At 36.3% G+C, this 17,608-nt stretch overlaps 1 protein-coding gene across 5 annotated transcripts in view; it reads right to left on the bottom strand.

The window, feature by feature from the left end:
- Window positions 1-8,171: 8,171 nt before the first annotated feature.
- Window positions 8,172-17,608, bottom strand: part of LOC143254955 (uncharacterized) — a 140,154-nt gene continuing 130,717 nt past the window's right edge. For all 5 annotated transcript variants that reach the window (XM_076509879.1, XM_076509878.1, XM_076509882.1 and 2 more), the window contains 3 exons: window positions 14,288-17,291; window positions 12,179-12,597; window positions 8,172-8,645 (listed from right to left, as the gene is read on the bottom strand). In XM_076509879.1, coding sequence (XP_076365994.1) covers window positions 8,317-8,645; window positions 12,179-12,597; window positions 14,288-17,031 — 3,492 coding nt within the window. In that variant the 5' untranslated portion in view covers window positions 17,032-17,291 and the 3' untranslated portion in view covers window positions 8,172-8,316. The remainder of the gene's footprint in view (window positions 8,646-12,178; window positions 12,598-14,287; window positions 17,292-17,608) is intronic.

Here is a 17,608-nt window from a genome sequence, read left to right as displayed (position 1 = left end):
CCTAATGGGATTGACTTGGTATGGCCAGGTGGGTTAAAGCGTTCTACTCGTAATAGAAGGTTCACGGGCTAGAATCCCTGTCGCACCAAACATGCTCGTCCTTTCAGCTGTGGGGGTGTTATAAAGTGACGGTCAATCCCACTATTCGTTGGTAAAACGTAGCCCAAGAGCTGGCGATCGGTGGTGATGACTAATTGCCTTCTCTCTAGTGTTACACTGCTAAATTAGGGACGGGTAGCGCAGATAGCCCTCGTGTAGTTTTGCGCGAAATTCAAAACAAACAAACAAACCTAATGGGATTTTGTAGCTGAGCCTAGTAACGCGTAAAATGTAACAGATAATTGTTTGTGTATAATATTTATTTACCTAATAATTAACATCGTGTTTTCTACTACGGAAAAATAACGATGTGAGATAAATGTGGTATAAATGTTCTTTGTTTATTTCATATATTGATTTGCAGAAAATAAAAACACCTTAATTCCTAGCTCCAGGACCACCTTTATTTCGATGAATGAAAATTTACTCGCTAAAACTATTTTATGCAGCTTAGAACGAAACTGTGCAATTAAAGTATGGACCTGTTTACGTATGGCAATATCAAAACAATGTGTCTATAGTGCTGCCATCTCTTATCCATATATTAAGTTATAATATATTATTTGATTTCTTTATATGCCTGAAGAAATACGGGTTCTAATTATACCATGGAAACCAAAATACATGCGAAAGAAAGCAAAGTGTAGCTGGATAAGAATGTTCATTATAAATACTCTCTTGGTTTCTGAATTTTTAACAATCATATTTGATACCTATGTCCGGCAAAGTCTGGATCATTTAATAAGCTTGTTGAATATTATTTTAAAATGACTTTCCATGAAATTTTACCTACGAATGTACGATTGATTGATTGATTGGTTTGAACTTCGCACAAAGCTAAACAAGGGCTATCTGCGCTAGCCGTCCCAAATTTAACAGTGTAAGACTAGAGGGAAGGCAGCTAGTCATTTCCACCCACCGCCAACTCTTGAACTGTTTTTTGTTTTTGAATTTCGCACAAAGCTACTCGAGTAGTGGGATTGACTATCCATTATAACGCCCTCACGGCTGAAAGGGCGAGCATGTTTTGGTGCGACGGGGATTCGAACCCGCGATCCTCAGATTACGAGTCGAACTCCTGAACCCACCTGGCCATGCCGTGCTCTCTATTCGTTGGTAAAAGAGTAGTTTAACAGTTGGCGGTGGGTGGTAATGACTAGCTGCCTTCCCTCTAGTCTTACATTGCTAAATTATGGACGGCTAGCACAGATAGCCCTCGAGCAGCTTTGTGCGAAATTCAGAAACAAACAAACGAATACTGGAATTGACCGTAACATTATAATTACTCCATGGCTGAAAGGACAAGTATGTTTGGTGCGACGGGGATTCGAAACCGCGACCCTCACATTACGAGTCGAGTGCCCTAACCACCAGGCCATGCCGGTCCTCTACACATTTGTATGGTGAGAATGGAATCAAAAGAAATTAACTTTCAATAAGACAAATAATGAAACATTATTACGATAATTGAAATCCATCTTTAACTAAACTATTATCTTTAGTAGAATATGTTAGTGTTCGACATGAAACAACTTTGAAATAATAACAACTCAATTATTAATGTACTATATCAAAAACTTTAGAATAATAAAATGGAAATGTTAGTGCGTTATACAAACCAATTTCAAAATGTTTGTTTGTTTTTCTAAATTTCGCGCAAAGATACATGAGGGATATCTGCGTTAGTTGTCCCTAATTCAACAGTGTAACGCTAGAGGAAGGGCAACTAGTCATCACCATCCACCGCCAACTCTTGCGCTAATCTTTTACGAACATGGGATTAACCATGAAATTAGAACGCTCCTATGGCTGAAAGAGCGAGCATATTTGGTGTGACGGGGATTCGAATCTGCAACCCTCAGATTATGAATCGAACACCTTAACTACCTGACGATGCCGGGCCGGTTTCGAAATGATAACAAATGAAATATTGGTGTGCTCATAGACGTCGCTAGGCGCTAGTGTACAGAACCCGTTCCCCGATTCTATTTGATAGTGCCTCAAATCCTCAGCTGGTGTCTTGAAAAGTCTTTGTTTGTTTTGTTTGTTTGTTTGAAAATTTCGCACAAAGCTACTCGAGGGCTATCTGTGCTAGCCGTCCCTAATTTAGCAGTGTAAGACTAGAGGGAAGGCAGCTAGTCATCACCACCCACCGCCAACTCTTGGGCTACTCTTTACCAACGAATAGTGGGATTGACCGTCACATTATACACCCCCACGGCTGGGAGGGCGAGCATGTTTAGCGCGACGCGGGCGCGGACCCGCGACCCTCGGATTACGAGTCGCACGCCTTACGCGCTAGGCCATGCCGGGCCAGGATTGAAAAGTCAGAAGAGAAAACTAGAATCGATATCGTACCGGAATTGCAAAAATTACCGCGCGTTGGGTTCAAAATCCTAATCTTTTAAGCACGTAGCGACATCTTTGAATGTGCTGTATTAAAAACTTCAAAATTATAACAATTATGGCATGGCCAAGTGGTTAAGGCACTCGACTCGTAATCCGAGGGTTGCGGGTTCGAATCTCCGTCACATCAAACATGCTATACTTTCAGCCGTGGGGGCGTTATAATGTGACGGTCAATCCCACTATTCGTTAGTAAAAGAATAGCCTAAGAGTTGGCAGTGGGTGATTATGACTAGTTGCTTTCCTTCTAGTCTTACACTGCTAAATTAGGGCGGCTAGCGCAGATAGCTTTCGCGTAGTTTTGCGCGAAATTCAAAACAAACAAATTGTATCGCAGAGCCCCTTCAGGGAGTCTGCGAGGTCAAAATTATTTTTATAATATAATTCCTTCAATGAAACGTTTTTGTACGTTTTCAACCCAGTGAGAGAATGAGGGTGACAAAGGTTAATAACGTCTTAGAACGTTTTGAGAAGGAAGGTTGTGTCTTCAAGTTGTAAGGTTTCGTACTCATGTTTTTGTACATATAAGTAATATTATTTTAGATCAAACTTTCATTGAATTTATTTGGGATTTAAACAAATTTTAATCTATATGGTCGATAAATTTGGATTTTTCTCTATTCTAGAAATAAATACATATAAAAATTATACTCAAGCTTGAATAAATTGAAATCTAACATTCTAATAGAAAAATTTGGAAGGACAGTAATAAGTGCTGAGACGAATCAGACAACAAACAATTGTTCAATCGTTTGAGAAGTAAGTACGCTTTGTTGTCTTACCAAGCGCGTAATGCGTGCGACTCGTAATCCGAGGGTCGCGGGTTCGTGCCCGCGTCGCGCTAAAATATGCTCGCCCTCTCAGCCGTGGGGGTGTATAATGTGACGGTCAATCCCACTATTCGTTGGTAAAGAGTAGCCCAAGAGTTGGCGGTGGGTGGTGATGACTAGCTGCCTTCCCTCTAGTCTTACACTGCTAAATTAGGGACGGTTAGCACAGATAGCCCGCGAGTAGCTTTGTGCGAAATTCCAAAACAAATTGTTGTCTTATTTTGCAATAATATTTTAAATTTTTTTTGAAAACTTTTATAATTTTTTAAATTTTATCTAAAACATTTGTTATTTTATAATTTAATTATAAAATTTTATTCTAAAATAAAAGAAAATTTATTTATAAAATATTTTTCTTGTATTTAAGGATGGATCATTGGCTTAAAAATGGAGAAGACTCGCTTGCTCAACAACCGTCTACGTCAAAAAGATGCTGAAAAAGACGAGACTGAAACATCAGAGAGCTCTCTTACTCATGAAATGGATGAATCTACTCCAAAGAAACTGGGCGAAACTGTAAATAAGAAAGGAAAATATGAGGAAAGCTAACTTTCCCTCGGCTTCATAGATGTTAATAATTTATCTTATTGTATTTTATGCAACAGAACATTTTTAAGTAGTATCATGGTGATAGTTAAGTTTTGAGACCAATCTTTCAGAGTTTAAAGAAAAAGGAACTGAATATTTTAAACATATACGTGATCAGCTGTTTAACAGCCAAAAATTATTTGTTACATCTTTTCAAACTAGAAATGACAAAGCCACTGAAGTATCTTACAGGGTAAGTTTATCATATTGCTTTGGTTGGAGAAGCGCACACAAGAGTTGAGAGACTAATAAAGTATCTTACAGGGTAAGTTTATCATATTGCTTTGGTTGGAGAAGCGCACCCAACAGTTGAGAGACTAATAAAGTATCTTACAGGGTAAGTTTATCATATTGCTTTGGTTGGAGAAGCGCACACAACAGTTGAGAGACTAATAAAGTCTTGTACAGTTGACATTGTTGAATACACGCTGGATGAAAAGTCAGTAACAGAAACCACAGCAGTGCCACTTTCCAACAATACAGTAGCTTGTGAAATTAAAGAATCAGTTAATATCTCGTCTGCAGAATTGTACAAATGGACGAATCTACAGACGTGGTTGGACTTGCTGTTTTGCTTGTATTCGTTCAATATCAACTAACCATTGAAGAAGATCCTTTATGTGAATTTTTGCCAACAAACACAACTGGTGCTGAAATATTCCCTGCGTTGAATAACGATTTTCAAACTCATGGTTTATCCTGGAACTATTGTGTTGACATTTGCACTGATGGTGCAAAATCAATGGTGGATAAAACTGCTGGCGCCTTAGCACGAATCAAGACAGTGACACCAAACAGTACTAGTCGTCATTGTATTCTTTACCGCCACGTACTCGCGGTAAAAAAAAAAGCTAATTTCACTTAAAAATGTCCTTGATGAAATTGTAAAAAATTATTAAATTTATTAAATCTTGACCTTTGAATGCACATCTTTTTAATATTATGTGTGATGATATGAGAAGTTTGCATAAAGCATTACTGTTGCATACAGAAGTATGATGGTTGTCACTTGTGCAACTGTTTGCGTTACGAGCTGAACTAGTCGTTTTTTTTATGGAACACCATTTTTACTTGACAGAACGACTGACAGACAAACTATGGTTATTCTGAGTTGGGCATTTGGCAGACATTTTCTCGAAAATGAACGAAGTGAGTCTGTCACTTTAAGGAAAACAACTGACAGTATTTCTTGCCAATGATAAAATTCGAGCCTTTAAACGAAAGTTAGAATTCTGGACAACGTGTATCCGCCATCATGACCTTGACAGCTTCCCAATACTTAAAGACGTTTTTGAGGAGATTGGTGGTGATAATAACGAATGTATAATGAAATTTGTCAACATTTGGAAGATCTGCATAACCCAGTGAACCAATATTTTCCAAATGACCAATACATGGTGTTACAAAATCATACATGGGTAAAAGATCCTTTCCAATTGCAGGATAGAACAATGAATTTTAATGTAACAGAGTACGAAACTTTCATTGATATGGTTTCAGATTCCACATTGCAACTAACCTTTGAGAAACTACCACTTGTCGAGTTTTGATGTAGTATCAAAGCAAAATATCCACAATTATCTGAAAAAGCTGTTAAAATACTGTTTTCCAACTACATATCTGTGTGAGACCGGACTTTCTTCATATGCGTCAACCAAAACTACCTATCGCAACAGATTGAATGCAAAAACAGTTATGAAAATCCAACTGTATTATATTAAGGCAAACATTAAAAGATTTGCAAAAATGTAAAACAATGTCACTCTTCTCATTAAAATTTTTATTTTGTTTTCGAAAATATAGTTATGTTTTATAAAAAAATATGTTATGTTTGACATTTAATGAGTTTATTATTGTTATTTTTAAATGAATTAATGAAAAATTAATAAATAAATATCTAATAATTCTCAGTTTTAATTTCTAACAGATATAACCCACATATACTTTTTAGGCTCCTCAATAATTTTTAGGAGTGTAAAGGGGCCTTAAGATCAAAAAGTTTGAGAACCGCTGGTGTATCGTATCAAATAAATTTGACTTGTTTGTTTAGATTTAAACACAAAGCTGCATAGTGAGCGGTGCTCAGCCCACCATGGGTATAGAAACTCGATTTTTAGCGGGGGGGGGTCATAATTTTGAAGTGACAAAAATTGAAATATTGGTGTAATATATGAAACAATTTCGAAATTATAACATAGAATATGTAAAACTGAAATAAATAACTCTACATTAGCTACCAGAAACAATAAATGTTAGTGCATTTATAAACAAAAAATCAGATAAAAAAGTCTACATTAGATAAAAAGATAATTTTCTCAGTAATACATTTGTTATTTCCATTCATTTCAGTATAATTTAGTCTCAGGTGGTCACTTAACAATTTTGTAGTTTTTCTCAACAGAAGATTTTTTTCTTCAGTTTAATTCAAATTTATCAGACGGACTTACTATTTTTGACGGTTTACTGTTTTTGAAAGGAGCTCTAGGGTTATATAGGTGACATCTTAAGACCCTATTAATTTGAAATAATTTAATACAAGATAAGCCCTATTCCCCAGTGGCACAGTGGTATGTCTGCGGAGTTACACACTGAAAACCGGGTTTCGATACCCTTAAGTAAAGTTGTTTAAACATTTCTTAAAATATATAAAAACAACTTTAATAATTATTTTGTAATATTAAAGAAGTTATATTGTATAAGGCACTGAAAGTGTCACCTTACATTATGAAGTGTTATTATTATTAGGACTGAACTTCGATTGTAAGTCCTTTCGTCTAACCCAATTAATGTTCGAGAGTAGTTTTTTTTTTTTGTTAAATTACCACTGTTTCTTGTATTTGAAAGTTTCCCCATGTTTTCGATATAAAGTATGCTATATCCATACAGATCGTAAGTTTGTTTGTTTGTTTGTTTTCTTATTGCAAAGCCACATCGGGCTATCTGCTGAGCCCACCGAGGGATCGAACGCTTGATTTTAGCGTTGTAAATCTGTAGACTTACCGCTGCACTAGCGGGGGGCATGAATCGTAATACATTTTATGAACATATATTATAAAGGTGGAAATACTGTAGAAACAAGCTCATTGGCTGTGGATTTTCATTGATGAATTTTCTTTAAGACACAGTGATGGGACGCGACCTTGGCACTACTCTAGAGATCGCTCGCGCCCCGTTTTTCAACGTTCAATCACTGTAGGTGTGAAGAAGAAATATCAAGTGTGTTGTTTCGTGTAAAACTAAATTTCAAACATTTTAAAATTGAATTACGAAAATTACACCACCCTCTCCAAACACACACAGAGAAGAGTCATATGTTACTATTTTGTGTCACCAGATGACGACAAAAAGGAAACTAATTCCTTTTTCTTTCGATTTTTATAAATGCTTGATGACAGGTAGAACTTTCTTTTAATGTTGAAATTGCTATTTGTTTGAAAGAGTTTCCAGATATATAGTTTTTAAAAACTGATGTACCAGCATTTGATGACGGATTCTTTAAACATTTTCAAAATGACGGATCTATGCCAGGTAAAACGCGTACCTAGAGGAACGTAAAATAGAGTTTGTTTTAGTAAGTTACACAGAAGTACCACGAGAGATATTGTCCCTCATTTAGAAGTGGTAGACTAGAAGGAAGGTAGTTAATCAACATCACCTACCGCCAACTCTTAAGTTACTTTTCACAGAACGAAGAGTGGAATTGACAAGTGACATTATGTAATGCTCCCACGGCTGAAAGGGCGAACATGTTCGGTGATGGGATTCGAATTTGTAACACACAGATTGGGAGACGAGCTCCCCCTATAATCACCATGTATAATCAAATTATTTACATTCTGCACACGTTTTTTTTTTTTAAATGCAAGTTTCTCAATAAAAGTAAAATTATATTTTCCGTTCTTAAAATTGTTTGTTTGTTTTTGAATTTCGCCCAAAGCTACACGAGGGCTATCTGCACTAGCCGTCCCTAATTTTGCAGTGTAAGATTAGAAGAAAGACAGCTAGACACCACTACCCACCGCCAACTCTTGGGGTACTCTTTTACCAACGAATAGTGGGATTGAACGTCACATTATAACACCTCCAAGGTTGAAAGGGCGAGCACGTTTGGTGTGATTGGAATTCGAACCCGCTACCCTCGGATTACGAGTCGAGTGCCTTAACCACCTGCACATGCTGGGCCCGCTCTTAAGATAAAGATAATAAACGAATATCCTAAATAAAGCTAGTGAAAAATCTCACTTATACAGTTTATACAAAAGTAAAAATATTTAACATTTTATTGGTTTTCAGGTTTGAAACAAAAACGAAAGGCTTACAAGCACTTTATCAAAGCCGTAACAACAATATATACAAGACACATAATTATATATACATATATAAGTTTATTTCGTCATATATATATATCGGTAATACCAATTAAAACTGCTAGCCCCCAAGTTACAAAGGGCCCCGGCAAATGAAGACTGATCAACGCGGCTGTATTATGTTGATTTTTCGCACACTTGATATCCTCAAATCTTAAATCGATTACTGGGACTTCAGTGTTTGATCCGGGGACTTTACAAGTGCTCTGTCTTGCTTGGTTGTACACATATAACGCAGCATCAAAATGTAACATTTGAACTTGTAGAGTTTCACGCATCCATCTTCGCAGCCAATGAGAAAGCCATATCAAGTCACAGTCACATGTCCAGGGGTTGTTTTCCAGTAAGATTCCCCCTAGAAAGAAGGTATATCACATTCAATTTTGAGCTGCAGGATGATCTATCTGTGACGTAAGAACTAACAGTTAAAACAGTTACATTAACTCGTTTTAGATAATACATTAAGACGAAACCAATACCAAACGAAAAAGAATAATAATTAGAAGACGAAACATTTTTCTTAAGTTCATACTAAATTCTTTCAGCGTTTCTGGATATTTTAATCGTAAACTATCAGCTATAGTAACCAATGTCAAGCGTATATTGTTCGTTTTGTTTTTCCGCAAGACTATTAATGTAGCCATGATATTTCTGTACACGTGACTAGAGACACGTTTCGAAGGTACTGGAACGATTACGATCAAACCCTATCATGCACTCTGGTGGCTTAGACGTAAAGCCTGATGGCTTATAACGTCTTCTCGTCTGAAAATTGATCTATCAATCTATATATATATATATAAAGTATTTCTCGCTGCAACCATCAATTGCATCAGTAATTTTGAACGACGCAGCGACATCTGTTAAAAGTGATTCAGCCACGTGATGCCAACGTTTGACCTTCATCTAATAGCTAGATATACACTCGAAATGGTTTTTCCAGAGAATATGAAAAATGAACGTATAGTTATACATAAAAATGCTGGCGCACTCGTCTCAGTGAAGTTACTTCGCGCACATATACTGCGCACGTGCATTTATATTCAGATGGTAACAGTTGGCAAAATGTAATTATTCAATAGTTTACTAACACTCCCATCTCAAGCTGTCACCTAAATCGTTCTGTTAGGCACGAGCTAATTTTCTTTCTTTTTGGGACACACACACATTATTTTAAAAGTTCAACTTAAGGGAAGGTTGTTGATGATATAGCATCTTTTGAACCAAGGCAGTCGCTCAATCCAGAAGACAACTATTCGTTTTCAAAACAAACAAAACAGAAGACATGGGCTTCTAATAATGACAGGATGAACAAACAAAAACAAAACAGAAGGCATGGATCTCTAATAATTACATGACAAACAAACAAAAACAAAACAGAAGGCACGGGTCTCAAAGAACGACAAGACAAACAAACAAAAAACAAAATAGACGACATGGTCCTCTAATAATGACATGACAAACAAACAAAATCAAAAGAGAAAGCACGGGCCTCTGATAATAACAAGACAAATAAAAACAAAACAAAAGGGACGGGCCTCTAATAATTAGAAGACAAACAAACAAAAACAAAACAGAAGACACGAGCCTCTAATAATGACAAGGCAAACAAACAAAAACAAAATAAAATGCACGGGCTTCTAATAATGACAAAATATACCTTTCGTTGTTGTCTGCTCAAGTGTTAGGCTTAAGAATATGTATATATAATATAGAGTGGTGATTTCAACAATATTTCTCACATTGTTGTAGCTACGCCGCAGTAAGAAGAGTAGGGACACAATTATTTGAAAATTACCGAGATAAATAGCATAATATTAACTCTGAAGCACCGGACTCGTTGATCTTGGGATAAACTAGAGTGAATCTGCCAGTGACAATTCAACAAAATGGAACGCCATTTTGGAGTTGAACACTCTACCATGCCCTCATTCATGCCACTGTTAAGTATTAGGTTGAGGAATAATTAGTGAGCGTTTTTAAATAATTTCATTCAAGCATTACATGCAAGACTATACAATATTTCTCACATTGTTGTAGCTACGCCGCAGTAAGAAGAGTAGGGACACAATTATTTGAAAATTACCGAGATAAATAGCATAATATTAACTCTGAAGCACCGGACTCGTTGATCTTGGGATAAACTAGAGTGAATCTGCCAGTGACAATTCAACAAAATGGAACGCCATTTTGGAGTTGAACACTCTACCATGCCCTCATTCAAGTCAGAAGTCTTAACGATGCCACTGTTAAGTATTTGGTTGAGGAATAATTCGTGAGCGTTTTTAAATAATTTCATTCAAGCATTACATGCAAGACTATACAATACTTCAATGCATGAACATATTACACCCAAAACATTTATTATGATACTTTATTTCATGTAATACTTAGGTATATAGCATGCATTGTTTTAAACGAAATTGCAAGAAATTAAATGCGAAAAGCAGATGGTGTCGAAAATGCTCGATTTTGTCCACTTGATATTCCATTTAATGAGCTAAAAATGAAAGCAAAAATTAAAGACATATGAAAATCAAACACACCATCTATTAGAGCAAACAATTATCTACCAAATGACATGAAATATTTTGCGAAAGCGTTTCATTTATGAATATATTTTTTTAACTTGAAAAAACGCTCACGAATTATTCCTCAACCCAATAATTAAAAAAAACACTGAAAAAACGAATGTTAAAATGAATAATATGGAAGTTTTAACAAATATGTACGGTTTCGGATATAACCTTCTGTATTAGTGTACGTTTTCTTTATTGAGTCTTTCTGAATCTGATCTGTTAACTCCTGATTAATATAACTTGTATAAGGTCATCCTGAATCTGGTCTGTTAACTCCTGATTGATATAACTTGTATAAGGTCATCCTGTACCTGGTCTGTTAACTCCTGATTGATATAACTTGTATAAGGCTATCCTGAACCTGGTCTGTTAACTCCTGATTGATATAACTTGTATAAGGTCATTCTGTACCTGGTGTGTTAACTCCTGATTGATATAACTTGTATAAGGTCATCCTGTACCTGGTGTGTTAACTCCTGATTGGTATAACTTGTATAAGGTCATCCTGAATCTGGTCTGTTAACTCCTGATTGATATAACTTGTATAAGGTCATCCTGTACCTGGTCTGTTAACTCCTGATTGATATAACTTGTATAAGGCCATCCTGAACCTGGTCTGTTAACTCCTGATTAATATAACTTGTATAAGGCCGTCCTAAACCTGGTCTGTTAACTCCTGATTGATATAACTTGTATAAGGCTATCCTGAACCTGGTCTGTTAACTCCTGATTGATATAACTTGTATAAGGTCATTCTGTACCTGGTGTGTTAACTCCTGATTGGTATAACTTGTATAAGGTCATCCTGTACCTGGTGTGTTAACTCCTGATTGATATAACTTGTATAAGGCCATCCTGAACCTGGTCTGTTAACTCCTGATTAATATAACTTGTATAAGGCCGTCCTAAACCTGGTCTGTTAACTCCTGATTGATATAACTTGTATAAGGCTATCCTGAACCTGGTCTGTTAACTCCTGATTGATATAACTTGTATAAGGTCATTCTGTACCTGGTGTGTTAACTCCTGATTGATATAATTTGTATAAGGTCAACCTGTACCTGGTCTGTTAAACCATTATCGATATACGTTAGTTCTGATATTGTGCAATTGAAAATACTTTCCATACACACAAAAATATTTATATTCAGAAACTAGGTAAAAACAAAACAAAATCTTTCGACTTTTAATTTACGGCAATTTCCATATTTGTCAGTCTACAAATTTCGTAGAAATATAATTTTTATACGTAGTTCATACGTTTCTAATGTAAACTGAATATACAGTTTTTATTAAACACATTTTTCACCTGCTATATGTTTCGTTCCATCAGGTTCTCCTGTTTCCCCCTTTGCTGGTTCAAGAACTCTTGGCTCCATCGTCTGCAGTTTATTTTTTCTTAAGTCTAACGTTAGGTATCTGATATCTGCCAGGTAGCGCAGCAGTTTGTCTGGAAGTTTTCTGATACCCGTACCAGTGATTCGTAGAACGAGCTCATGCGTATGGTACAAGCCTAGAAACGCATCAGGAAGCACGTGCTGTAAGTTGCGTCCGGTGATGGTAAGATCGCGCAGTTTGGCGCCAAACGTCCATTGAATCTGGTGTGACAAAGTTGGTTCTTCTACTTCCACTACGACGCGCACAAGTGAAACTGACTTGTGAAGTAGATCGTGAAGTCGAAATGAGCGGACCCTGGCGTAGGTGCTCGTTTTGAACGTCTGCAAAAATCTAAAATCAAAGAGAGAAAAATTATTTCTAGATTTATAATGGTAGAGGGTTGAGAATACTCTAACGTATGCATAGGCATAACAAGTAAATCAAGTATTGAAGTGACTTGTTCCTTCAGATCTGTTACATATTAACTATTCTTACAACCTCGCGAATGTTACCACTATTTTTACAGTCTCACACATACGTACTGTTTCAGTTTCATTACATGTTAACACTATTTTTACAGCTTCATACATACGTACTGTTTCAGTTTCAATACATGTTAACACTATTTTTACAGTCTCACACATACGTACTGTTTCAGTTTCATTACATGTTAACACTATTTTTACAGCTTCATACATACGTACTGTTCCAGTTTCATTACATGTTAACACTATTTTTACAGCTTCATACATACGTACTGTTTCAGTTTCAATACATGTTAACACTATTTTTACAGCTTCACACATTCGTACTGTTTCAGTTTCATTACATGTTAACACTATTTTTACAGCTTCATACATATGTACTGTTTCAGTTTCATTACATGTTAACACTATTTTTACAGTCTCACACATACGTACTGATGTAATTGCACTACAAGTAATCTCCAAATAAACACATTATAAACCGAAGCTGTTACGAAGAAATACAATAGTGGTACAAACTGAGAACATTAATAGAACTACTTTCTCACCAATATCACACTAGTTTAACGCTTTTCGAAGATCCTGTGTTACTCCACACATTTTAACCTTTCAAGTACTTCCACGAACCACACAACTTACAAAATCTTCATATTAGGACTTTGTCAAGCCATCAAGATATCCTTGATAAATGACAAGGAATACTTGCCCGAATAGTCTTATTCCTAAGACACGATCGATCGGAATATCCATATTGTTTTCAACAGTTCGGGTGTCATGTCGTAAATTCACCGACACATTTGGCAGAGATGCAGCTAATAATCACCCATTATTGTAGATGTAAAGCATTGATTATGGTTCCGTTATTTTATGCAGAAACACGGAGTTTTCTCAACCAGCTGAAGCTTTGATTTCCACACACTGTCATGGAATATCTTAGTTGGGAGAGCAAAGCATTGATCACACTGATACTACTGGGCATATCATAACTGTTTGTGATAATTGTCTGTGCGCATATAAAGATTAGCTATGGTGCTTCATGTGAACATACAAGAAATAACTTGTGGTATCTAGGGGTATATAAAAATTACCTATGTTATCTGTGGATATATATTAATTACCTGTAGCATTTTACTCTATTTATAAAATATATTATGACTGTACCAAAGTATATATTTTAATAAATAAGCTTAACTGAAACACAGGGAGTTTCTCTAAAGAACATTTTATATTGTTTTGTCAACCACAAGAATAGTATAATTCTAAAAGGTGTGTTTTATCAGTGCTTTTTAAAGTTTTTCATTTTTTATACATGCTTTTGAAAGATATTCTGATATCAGATACTTTATAAGATTTGATTATCAAAACATCAGTTAGTTTCTGGAGAATAATTAGTAAATAATTAATTAAACTTGTAAGTATTAATTACAAGAACGACGAACTTTAAGATGGTCATTAATTGAAACATTAACTAAGTGTAAAATTTACAAAACTGTGGAGAAATAATCCGTATTTATAGAAATCGAGTATTAGCCACTCTTAACTGTCTTCACTCTTACCTGAGCTTGTGCAGTGTGCGAGAGTCCAAATATTTCAGATTTAATCCGCGCATGTCCAGTTCCACTAGTCGGTTTAGTCCACTGAAACTAACAGTTCCAAGTACTTCAATAGGATTGTGTGAAATATCGAGGGTGTGTAGGTCCGGTGTGTGAACCCAAAGGTGACTTGGAACTTCCTCTATCAGGTTGTAGGACAAGTCCAAATGGCGTAACTGTCGCAAATGACGGAACGCGTAATCTGAAATATTTCTCAGAAGATTGTTTGCGAGCGTCAAGGTTCTTAATTTCAGCAATGGAATAAAAGCCAAGTGAGATAAACTAGAGTTCTTTAAGTTTAGCGAGCGCAATAACCTCAATGGATAAAAAGGTCCATCAGCGAGTCTCCGCAAAGGATTATGGGAAACATCAAGGTCAATGAGTTGCGTAAGGTTTTCGAGAAATCTTATCGCTTTTTCTGTTAGTTGATTACTTGACAAGTTCAATGAATACAGCATACAAAGAGGATTAATCTCTTCACTTTTAATTAGAGATATATGATTGACTGAGAAGTCTATAGTTCTCAAAGTGTACCTGGCGGGAAAGAAACTCCTCAGAGGCGGACGGACAATTACATTATGAGAAAGATTAATTCTCTCTAATTTCGTACCCACAAAGGTACTTTCTGAAAGTGTCGCTATTCTGTTATAGCTGAGATCAACAATCCTAAGTTCTTGAAGGCCACTGAAGGCCTCTGATGAGATTTTAGAAATATTATTGTTACTTAAGGTTAGAATCTGAAGAGGCGAATTCTGTCGAAAGTCCGTAGACTTAACAGATGTGATGTGATTGTGATCCAGGTAGAACATCTGAAGATTAGCAGTCTCAGAAAACACGCTCGACGGTATGACTGTTAGGTTATTAAACGACAGATATAAGTGGTAAAGCGACCTCTTTACACATTTGAAAAATCCTTCTGGAATCAGTGATATGTTATTGTGACTGAGATCTAAGGTTCGAATATTGTGGTTACTCTCATCTCCACGAGATAAAACTAAGAACACAATACGGTTGTTTGAAACGTTAATATACATTGGAAAATGCGAGTTGCTAACACGGCTGAATATATTAAAAGAAAATCTTGACAATTTATTAAACTGTAAAAAAACACTCGTCAGGCGTGTCAGGTTGTGAAAAGCTTCAGGTTCTATTGTGAGTAATTGGTTGTGCGATAAAACAACCGAATTCAGCAAAGGGCAGCTCGTGAAAGATCTGGATCGAACGATTTTGATTTGATTGCCCAGAAGGACGACATTTCGGAGGCGCGGGAGTTTGTAAAACGTGTTTGTATTGGTTGATATCACTCGATTGTGTGATAGAATCACATTAGTTAGGCTAATGTGTACATCCTTTAGAAATAAATCGTGTGGAAGTAGGCGTATGTTATTGCCTTCCAAATCGCAGTGAACCAGGTTTGTTAAGCCTAACAGAGACGTGGGTGATATGTAAGATATGTTATTGTGGTCCATTTGAAGCCATTCGATATTATTCAGAAATGTCACCATCAAGTCAGGAGAGTCTCGGTGGAGAGTGAAAAGTGACCCCAGCTCTACGGCTTTCAACGAATGTCTGAGAGGAAGTAGAAGTCTGGAGTCACTCGTGATGATGTTATTATAGGACAGTTTCACTTCTCTTAGCTTCGGCGTGTGAAGAAACGCGTCTTCTGAGATGTAACTCATGCCGTTATTAGTCAAACTTAGGAAAAGAAGAGAGTTTCCCCAACCATAAAAATCATTTGCATAAATTCGTTTAATTTGATTATCTTGAAGACTTAAGCGCAAAATTGTTTTGCAAGTTATCAGAGCTTCTTTTGGGACTTCTTTGAAACAGTTTCTGGAGAGATCCAGGGTATCCAAGTGTTCCCGACACGTGTAAAAATCAAACCTGTCTAGATCTTGAAGCTTATTCCCGCACAAGTAAAGTTGCTGAAGTTGATTTAGTTCTTTTAGTGCCTTTGGATATTTATTCAGCATATTGAAGCTTAAATCCAAAGCAGTCAGGGTAGATTCTAGGCCTTCAAAGGCCCCGACTGGTATGGAAGACAGGCGGTTGTTAGCTAAAGATAGCCGCTGTACAGAGAGGCCTCTAAAAGCCTGTATCGGTAACGTTCTAAGATAATTATAGCTTAGGATAAGCTCACGTACCGATAAAGATCCGTTAAAAACATTACTTTCTAGTTTCGTTAGAAGATTGTAACTGAAATCTAATTTATCGAGATGATGTATTGATAATTTCCACTTCTTTGGGAGGGTCGAAAACAAATTACCACCCAGCTGAAGTCTATTCAGATATTTCAAATTAGAAAGGGCATCTGGAGGGATCCAGTCCAGGAGATTTTCAGATAAGGACAGCGTAATCAAAGAATCTGGAAAAGGTTGACCTTCCAACTTGCTAATGTGATTACTAGAGAGGTCCAGAGACGAAAGATTCCAAAGACTTCTGAAAACACCGTCTTCTATAAATGAAACACGATTATTACTCAGTAATAAACTACGAAGAGAAGAACGTGACCAGAGGTTTTCGAACGCACTCCGCCTCAGCTCCTCCACTTTATTAAAATGTAAATTTAACCACTGAAGATAAGGCAGTTTTCTTAAAGCCTTGGCTGGAAATTCGTTCATCTGGTTGTAGCTGATGTCTAATGAGGTCATGAATTGTTCCGATCTGTGAAAAGCGTGAAGTGGCAGAGTCACCAAATCGTTGTACATTAACCTGAGAGAAGACACAGCAGTGCCATCTAGCGATTTATTGTTAAAAACTGGAAGTCCATTTTTTGCGAACGTCAGTTGATAAACTTCTTTAAAAGGAAGCTTTGGAAGATCCAGGAACGGTACACTCACACAACTGATTTCTTGGTACGTAGCAACACAAGTACATAAAGGGTTGAATCCACAAGGAATGGTTGATAAAGAAACATATTCAATAGGCCTAGCAAGACACTCGTAAGTTTCCACATCAAAAATATCATCTAGTAGGAAAATTTAAAAAAGCAGTAAAAATGCTGATGAAGAAAAACAGACAACAATGCTAGAATACTACAAGAATAAAAATATAATAAAAACAGACAACAATGCTAGAATACTACAAGAATAAGCGTCTTATCCATAAAAATATAAGAAAAATAAATCAAATAACTATCCACAAAAACTATCTCCTTACCATATAATTACCAAGTTTATTATTTAAGAACAGGGTCGCCTTCTTATGGTCCCATTGGCTTTTTAAAAACATTATCCTTAAATTGTTTATCTACTAAACTGCTTGTAAATCCATGATTTTGTTTGG

The sequence above is a fragment of the Tachypleus tridentatus genome, chromosome 7 (assembly GCF_004210375.1).
Source record: "Tachypleus tridentatus isolate NWPU-2018 chromosome 7, ASM421037v1, whole genome shotgun sequence".
In the NCBI taxonomy this organism is placed as follows: Eukaryota; Metazoa; Arthropoda; class Merostomata; order Xiphosura; family Limulidae; genus Tachypleus; species Tachypleus tridentatus.
This window is presented reverse-complemented; position numbering and strand designations above follow the sequence as displayed.